This window comes from Caretta caretta, chromosome 1 (assembly GCF_965140235.1).
Source record: "Caretta caretta isolate rCarCar2 chromosome 1, rCarCar1.hap1, whole genome shotgun sequence".
NCBI classification, from domain to species: domain Eukaryota; kingdom Metazoa; phylum Chordata; order Testudines; family Cheloniidae; genus Caretta; species Caretta caretta.
Window position 1 is genome coordinate 350705387 of NC_134206.1, and position 8960 is coordinate 350714346.

At 51.6% G+C, this 8960-nt stretch overlaps 1 protein-coding gene across 1 annotated transcript in view; it reads right to left on the reverse strand.

Moving 5' to 3' along the window:
* The window catches only part of TNPO3 (transportin 3), an 82430-nt gene extending 74281 nt beyond the window's left edge, over positions 1-8149 (reverse strand). Inside the window, exon 1 of the mRNA XM_048836799.2 lies at positions 7869-8149. Within this exon, the coding sequence (XP_048692756.1) occupies positions 7869-8003 (135 nt within the window). The 5' untranslated portion in view covers positions 8004-8149. The remainder of the gene's footprint in view (positions 1-7868) is intronic.
* Positions 8150-8960: the final 811 nt, after the last annotated feature.

Below are 8960 nucleotides of genomic sequence, written 5' to 3' on the forward strand. Positions count from 1 at the left end.
AAAGCCATGGTTGTGTACCTACATGAACATAAGTGTTCTTTCCTCTTCATAGGTTCTGTTCTCAAAATTTATTAAGTTTTTAATGTATTTGTTTTAAAACAACATGGAGTTGGTGGGGTGGTTTGTTTTTGTAGATCCTTTTTACAGAATAAAATTCTATTATTTGGAACATAATTCATCTTTATTAGTTCACAACACATGCTGCTGAGTGCTCAGCAGTTCTGAAAGCGGCCAGTTACCTGTTACTGCACACAACTCATAGGATCAGTCACAAACAAAATTAATAGGTGCATTGACAATGTTATATTCCTACATGCACAGCAACCACCACACAATTCCAACCAGGCCATAAAAAGAGCAGGGCCTGGTAGAGTATACAACACATGCTACTGTGGCTCACTGTTAAAAATGGTCTTTCACAGCCTCCCTGAGCCGGATAGCTCCGTGCTGAGTTCTAATATCCCTTGTATTTGGCTGTTCAAATTCAGTAGACAGCCACTTCACCTCCGCCCTCCACCGGCAGAAACTTTTCCCTCTTTGCTTCTCAGATATTATGCAGGACAGAGCAGGCAGCTATAACCACTGGGATATTTTTCTCACCAAGGTCCAATCTTGTGAGTAAACAATGCCAGCGTCCCTTCAAATGACCAAAAGCACTTTCAACTGCACCTGCCGAGCTGGTAGTTGAATCCTTCCTTGGTGTTGTCAAGGTGACCAGAGTATGGCTTCATGAGCCAAGGGAGAAAGGGGTACGCTGAGTCCCCAAGAATCACTATTGGCTTTTCAACATTGCCAGTGGTAATCCGCCAGTCAGGAAAAGGAAGTCCCTGTTTGCAGCTTTCTGAAAAATCCTGCATTCTTAAAGATGTGAATATCATACGCCTTCCTTGATCAGCCCACACTGATGCCGGTGAAACATCCCCGGTAATCCACCAGACGGCATAACCATAGAAAAGTAGCCCTTTCTGTTGACGTACGCTGTGGCAAGGTGGTTTGGTGCCAACAGAGGGACGTGTGTGAGGTCTATCGTCCCTCCTGCAGTTTGGTATCCCCAGTGCTGCAGATCCATCCATACACCATGTCCTGCACACTGCCCAGAGCCACAGTCCTGCATAGCAGGAGACGATTAATGGCCCACCACACTTGCATAACGGCAACCCCCACGATGGATTTTCCCGACTCCCAACTGACCGGTAACAGTCTGAAATTGCAAGTTTCCACAGTGCAATTGCCACTCACTTCTCCACTATCAGGTAAGTTCTCATTTTGGTGTCCCTGTCCTGCAAAAGGGCTGGTGCAAGCTCGGCACACAGATCCAGGAATCAGAGTAACAGCCGTGTTAGTCTGTATTTGCAAAAAGAAAAGGAGGACTTGTGGCACCTTAGAGACTAACCAATTTATTTGAGCATGAGCTTTCGTGAGCTACAGCTGTAGCTGTAAATTGGTTAGTCTCTAAGATGCCACAAGTCCTCCTTTTCTTTTTTAGATCCAGGAATGTGGCCTTATGCATCCGAAAGTTCTGCAGCCACTGCTCATCAACCCAAACCTCCATTATAATGCGATCCCACCAGTCAGTGCTTGTTTCTCAGGCCCAAAAGCGGTGCTCCACCATCTGCAGCTGCCCCATGAACGACACTAACCTAGACTTGGTTCTTGCTATGTCCCACTGCAACCTGTCCTCCAAAAAATCATTACCAATCGTTACCCCATCCACTCAGTTCTTCTTGTGGATCTTCAACTACTGCAGGACCGTGCATCCTGTGCTTGCTACACTCATGACAGTAGTGCAGAGCTGTGCAGGCTCCATGCTTCTGTCTGAGATGGCAGACAGTGAGGAGTGTGCCACGGGTTTATGGGATTTTGAAAAAAGGTACAAAAATGATGGGATACAGATATTATGCTATGGAGACAGTTGCAAACTTGGGAAATTGACCCTGTGTTCCCATTTACCACTGTGCAGCTCATTTTGGCCCCATCATGCATTGCCAAAATTTCCCAAAAGACCACCTGCTGGATCATGGCGAATTGCAGTGAGATATCTGCCCATGGTGCACTGCACTTCATTGACACAAGCTCTCCTATTGAGTATGTGCATCACTGAAACATGGAGCCAAGAACACACACAAGCGATGTATTACGTGTGGCAGCTGTATGGTGATGTAACTTGAGTTGACATAAGTTTGTATCATAGACATGGCCTGTTTAAAGGACAATGTGCTCTAAAATCTGCACATTTGCATGACTTTTCTTGAAATGTGTTATGCTTTATGGGAGTACACAGCAAGGTTAGTGACCCAAATTTCAAAAAGTTTTTGGGTGGATTTTTCTTTGCACCAAGCTAGAGGAAAAACTAGTGCTGTGATGTGGGTCAAAATGGTCTCAATTGGTCAGTTTTACCCAAGATAGCGCATGGCACCCACTAAGTCTTTGGGGAACCCAAATTGTGAACAGTATTTAAGACCATGTTCACTGCTTTGCTTACATAGACGTGTAGTCTGGAAGAATACAGTGTGCATGCATCAAAGAGAAAAGGCATGAGAGGAGAGGCATGAAAGGCATGCAGCCACTTTATGCTTGCAGGGGTAGTTTTAGGGAACATGCCAACACCACTGCTCATGGTGAACATCCCACTACTGATGTTTCAAGCCTGAACCTTTGTAGACCTGTGCAATAAATATGTAACAACCTACGTTGCTTGATACGAAAAGATGTATGTTTTGTACCCTCTGATGTGAGCAGAACGGGAAGAGCAGCATGTGTACCTTCAAGATCCAGTACGCATCTTTTCAATGCCTCCACCATTTAGCGTGGGGTACATGTACCATGCGGACTGAACCTGGAGTGTATCTAAATAATTTCCCATCAGCTACGGTCAGCTCCAGGGTATAGAAGGAATCCTGAGGGTGAGTGAATGGCTTGTAGAAGGAGGTGAAGAGCTTGCACATTTCAGCAACTGGTGTTGGCAGAGTAAAGGTGTGTGTTACTGGGGTGCATTAGAGCATTGCTGAAAAAGGGTAGGGTTAAGGTTTCCTGGGCATCCTTAACTGTGGATTTCCTGATTTTTAGAACTTTGAGATTTACTCAGCTCAACACTCTTAACAGGTCGACATACTACCAAGGAAACTTCACTCTTTATGAATATAGCTTTTTTGCCACTGAATTAGAGTATTGGTCTGTTGAGTTAAAAATATCATCACACTACAACAGGCCCCAGCAGAGACTAGGGGCTATTAAAAGATTACAAAATGGGCCAAGCAGATAAGGGGAAACAGTAGGCATGATAAAAGTTTTAACACAGGCCCATGTGACATTATCATAAGCAAACTAGGGAAATGTGGGTTAGATGAAATTACTAGAAGGTGGGTGCACAACTGGTTGAAAGACAGTACTCAGAGTAGTTATCAATGGTTCACTGTCAAACTGGGAGGATTTATCTAGTGGGGTTACTCAGGAGGTCAGTCCTAGGCCCAATACTATTCAATATATTCTTTAATTACTTCAATAATGGAGCGGAGAGTATGCTTACAAAATCCGCAGAGGACACCAAGCTGGGAGGGGTTGCAAGCACTTTGGATAACAGGATTAGAATTCAAAACGACCTTGAAAATGGGAGATTTGGTCTGAAACCAACAAGATGAAATTCAATAAAGATAAGCACTTAGGAAGGAAAAAATCAAATGCATAACTACAAAATGGAGAATAACTGGCCAGGCGGTAACACTGCTGAAAAGGATTTGGTGGAGGGCATAGTGGATCACAAAGTGAATATGAGCCAACAATGTGGTGCGGTTCAGAAAAAAGCTAATATTCTGTTGTGTTTTAACAGAAGTGTTCTTTATAAGACACAGGAGGTAACTGTCCCACTCTATTCAGCACTGGTGAGGCCTCAGCTGGAGTAGCGTGTCCAGTTCTGGGTGCCACACTTTAGGAAAAATGTGGACAAACTGGAGTGACTGCAGAAGAGAGCAACAAAAATGATCAAAGGCCTAGAAAACCTGATCTAGAAGGAAAGGTTAAAAAACACCTGGGCACATTTAGTCTTGAAAAAAGATAACCAAGGGGGAACGTGGTAACAAGTCTTCAAATATGTCATATGCTGTAATAAAGAGTCAAGTCAAAGTTTCCCCAAGCCAATGGCTCATTGGGCTGATGCGTTTAAGGCACGTCAGTTTCATAGCCAACGGTACACAAGGACACAAGTACAATGTGGCCAGCATCACATCCGACTGCCTATGTCTGCCCTAATCCAATGGATCAGATACCCATTTTGCAGTTGGGTGAACTGGAGGTGGCCCTTCTGTGTCAGATCACGCAAAACTCAAAAGTCCCTTGAAAAAGGTAGGACAAGATGCTGTCAGCTTAATCTACAGCAAAAGAGATTTATTAGATATTAGGAGAAACTTTCTAACTATAAGGATAGTTAAGCATTAGAGTAGGCTTCCAAGGGAGACTGTGGAATCACCATCATTGGCCAACCTGTTCTTAAAAACCTCCAAACACCTCTCACAGATGGTCTAGGTTTAATTTGTTCCTGCCTCAGCACCAGGGGCTGGACCTGATGACCTCTGGAGGTCCCTTCCAGGCCTATATTTCTATGGTTCTAACCCATTCCCAACAACCAGGAAGCATTGGGTGCAGACAAGGCAATATCCTTGAATAATGACAAGACTGGCAACACTTTATATTGGCTTCTAGCTAGTAGATTTAGCCCTCTGACTAATGTCTTGTAACACCGTCCGGACCTGCCTAGCATCAATCCCCTTGAAGATTCAGAAGCCAGGAAATAGTACAGTACTCCAAACTTATTGATTAGTTGAGAGTTTCCCAGCATGTCACTTACAGGGTTCTTAAATGTGGCTTGTAATTGCCATTAGATCTGCCATGTTAGATACAGAGATAGGCTCCAAGAAGTTGCCAGAAAGCTCGGGCCAATACTTCTTGGAAGGGGAGAAGGGAGTCAAATAAGCAGTGTTGAATTGATGCATCTTATCACACAACACAAAAGAAGGGATGTTTATAATCCCAGCAAAAATGAAAACTCAAGAATTTGTCATTCACATTTCCTCCTTTTCAGACATTGCAAAGATTGTGCAAAAGAAGGAGAGTCTGCCTTTCCTGTCCCCCATTAAGGAAGTATGCTTCCCTGTGAATGCTCAGGGAGGAAGAGCAGGTCTTTCTGTTTCAACAGACTATTTTTGAAAGAAAGACAGAAAGACAAAGCCTAGAAAAATTCACTCACCAAGCTGGAATTTTACAGGGAAGAAGGGGAAAAAACAAACACAAAAAAACCCAACAACACTATTTAGAAACCTAGTGGAACTTTCTGGGGGCTGCTGATAGTTTGAGAACTTTCTTTGAATACTGAGGAGGGAGGGAAGAGAGAAATCCCTTCAACAATACTTAAAATTAAACAACAAGACTATATTAAAATTAGGAAAATAGGAGAAAAAAATCACAATATTGCATAGAGTTTGAATAGAACTAATAAAAGGTTACGCATCTAAATGTAAGAAAAGCAGAAGTCTGGATCTAGACAGGAGATAATGGAAGACTTTAACCAACACTATAAACTGACAAGACAAAAGAGGAAGTCTGAGTAGAAAAGCATCAACCACAATACAATACATGATCAATACCACGGGTATTTGTAGCAGGTCTCATCAATAAATTTTTAGGGACTTTCATGGGCCAATTTATAATTGTGTATATATTAAGTTTCTCTCTAGTTAATGCATCCGATGAAGTGAGCTGTATCTCACGAAAGCTTATGCTCAAATAAATTGGTTATTCTCTAAGGTGCCACAAGTCTTCCTTTTCCCTATTTAAGATACAAAGCAATTTTTATATTTGTTATAAAAGAATAGATCTGTTAATAAATAGACTAAAAAGAAAAAAAAAAGAGCCATTACAAAGCAAGACATCTCCGTTACGAATAAACTATTAAGACAAAACCACAACAGCAATCAGTAGAGGAAGTGAAGTCTCCCCCTGCTGTCACAATTCACAGCAGCTGAACAGGGCCAAACTACAGGGGAGCTCCGAATTGGAAAAGTACTGGGGTGGAGTCCTAAAGTAACACACTGTGATCCATGTCTGTTTATCTTGCTATCAGGGCAGAGAAAATTGCCTATAGTGAGATGCAAAATCAAATCTTTCTTACAATGGTAAGATAATCCGAACGGTTGGACTACATAGCAAAAATTAGTTTGCTTTACTGTATGTCCTCAACTATACATTTTATCTATTTTTAACCACAACTTGCATATGAGCAAAACTTTTTGTTAACTGCTCCTGAATTTCAGATTCTAACTGGTGTAACACAGTGTAATAAAAATCCTTGTATGTCAGTATAGTATGAGGTTCTTAACTCCTGTTAGTAAAAACGTATGTGTCACAAAAATCTAGCATTATTACAGAACAAGCAGTATCAACACCAAATCCCCGATCTCACTTCAGACAACACAGATAAGAGGAGAAAATATGCAGTTCTTTCTGGAACAAAGAGATTCTTTCCTTTCAAATATTTGGGACTCCTGAAGGCAACAACTAGAAGCCTGGACTCCGATCATATAAGCTGCAGTCTCCAGAACTTGAGGACTCGCCTGCAGGGGCCAGGGTATATTGTCATTTCCATGCCCACAGAGCTGGTAAAGATCAGCAGGAGCGAGCTCAGGGTTGTTTGCGGTCTAGCGCCACCCCAGATGGCTGCAGTGATCCCTGGGACTCCATAAAGCCCTTTCGGATGCTGGGGCTGGGACGCCCCAGAGAAACACGAGACTGCTCTGGTTTCAGGCTGGCGAGCAGGGAGGTTCAGAAACCGGAGCCCAGGGGCAGGCTGCTAACCAGGAATCTCGCAGGAGAACCAGTGCCCAGGGCTCCCACGTGGAGCCAGCTCGCCCCCCACCCCAACGCAGAGAGGGCCCGGCGCCCCCTCCCTGTCTCCGGAAGGGGGGAGAGGCCGGGCCCGGGTCCGTCCCCGCCCGCAGACACATTCAGCCCCGGCCTGCTGCCCTCCCCGCACGCGTGGCGCGGACCCGAGAAACCCAGCCCCCGTCTCGGCCCCGGCCCGGCGCCCGCTGCGGGACCCAGAGCCCGGGAAGGGCGGTGAGTCTCCCGGTCCCGGCCGCTCCGACCCCGGCCTCCCCGCAACACGAGGCCCCCAGCCGGCCGCGCTACAGGCCTCCGCGCAGGCCTAGCCCTGCTGCCAGGCCTCCTCCGGCGCACGGGGCCCGGCCCGGACCAGCTCCGCCCCCAACGCCAGCCGGCGCCGCGCTGGGGCTCGGGGAGCGCCAAGGCCGGCCGCGCCGCTCCCAGCCCCTCGCCGGGGCCGCCCAGGCTCCGCCGCCCGGGTCCCCCTCGCCGCGGCGGCCCCGCGCCATGGCCCGTCCCGGGCTCCCCCCCGCGACCGCCCGGCCCGCGCAGTTCCCCAGGGCGCGCTCCCGGCCCGAGGCCCCGCCCGGTCCTCCAAGGCCCCGCTCCCGACCTCTGCAGCTCCCCGGGCCCCGCTCGCCCTCGCCGAGCTCACCCAGCGCCACGGCCCGGCCCCATCTCCCCGGCCCGGCCCCGCTCCCCGACCTGCCCCCGGCCCCGCTCGCCCTCGCCGAGCTCACCCAGCGCCACGGCCCGGCCCCATCTCCCCAGCCCGGCCCCGCTCCCCGACCCGGCCCCGCTCCCCGACCTGCCCCCGGCCCCGCTCCCCGACCTGCCCCCGGCCCCGCTCCCCGGCCCGGCCCCCGCTCGCCGAGCTCACCCAGCACCAAGGCCCGGCCCGATCTCCCCGGCCCGGGCCCCGCTCGCCCTCGCCGAGCTCACCCGGCCGGCCAACTAGTCTCCCAAATGCGGCCCGGCCCGGCCCCGGCCCCGCTCACCGATCGCTGCAGCTCCCCCAGCCAGCAGCTCGCCCGCTCCTTGCCGCTCGGGTCCGGGTCGTGGTAAAGCGCCTGCACCGCCTGGTACACGAGCTGCAGGCTCGGCTTCCCCGCGCTGCCCCCGCCGCTCTCCATGGCTCCGGGTCCCGCACAGGCCGCTCCGCGCCCGGCCCCAGCCCCTCAGCAGCCGCCGCTCCAGGCCGCCGCCATCTCCTCGCCCGGCCGTGTCCGTTACCGGGAGGGGCGGTGTCACCCCGAACGCGGCCCCCCGGAAGCGCGCGGCCCGCGCCCCGCGTTCCGCCCGCGCCGCGGAGCCCGCCCGCCCAGCCAGCCCGCCGCGCGGATACGCGGCTGCGCAGCCACCCCGTCGGGCACCGCCCCCGGCGCGCTTCCGGCCGGTGCCCCCGCCACACCTGTCCCCCGCACCCGGAAGTGACCTGCGCTGAGAGGCGGGAAGGAGGCTCCCCTCCTGCTCGGGCCCCCCTTGCCCAGCCCCGCGGGCCGCTCCTCCGAGTAACCCCCCGCGACTCCCCCCGACCGGGCCCGTCACCTTCCGGGGCAGCGGCCTAGACCCGCTCACAGCCCTGGGGCGCCGCCAGAGCCCCCCCTTCCCAGCCGGCCCTGCGCCTCCCGCCTGGCTGTACCCCCCCGCCCCCCAACCACATCTGGGGCCTGCCCAGCCCCGCTCAACCCCCCCGCCCCCCAACCACATCTGGGGCCTGCCCAGCCCCGCTCAACCCCCCCGCCCCCCAACCACATCTGGGGCCTGCCCAGCCCCGCTCAACCCCCCCGCCCCCCAACCACATCTGGGGCCTGCCCAGCCCCGCTCAACCCCCCCGCCCCCCAACCACATCTGGGGCCTGCCCAGCCCTCAGCCCCGCTCAACCCCCCCGCCCCCCAACCACATCTGGGGCCTGCCCAGCCCTCAGCCCCGCTCAACCCCCCCGCCCCCCCAACCACATCTGGGGCCTGCCCAGCCCTCAGCCCCGCTCAACCCCCCCGCCCCCCAACCACATCTGGGGCCTGCCCAGCCCCGCTCAACCCCCCCGCCCCCCCAACCACATCTGGGGCCTGCCCAGCCCTCAGCCCCGC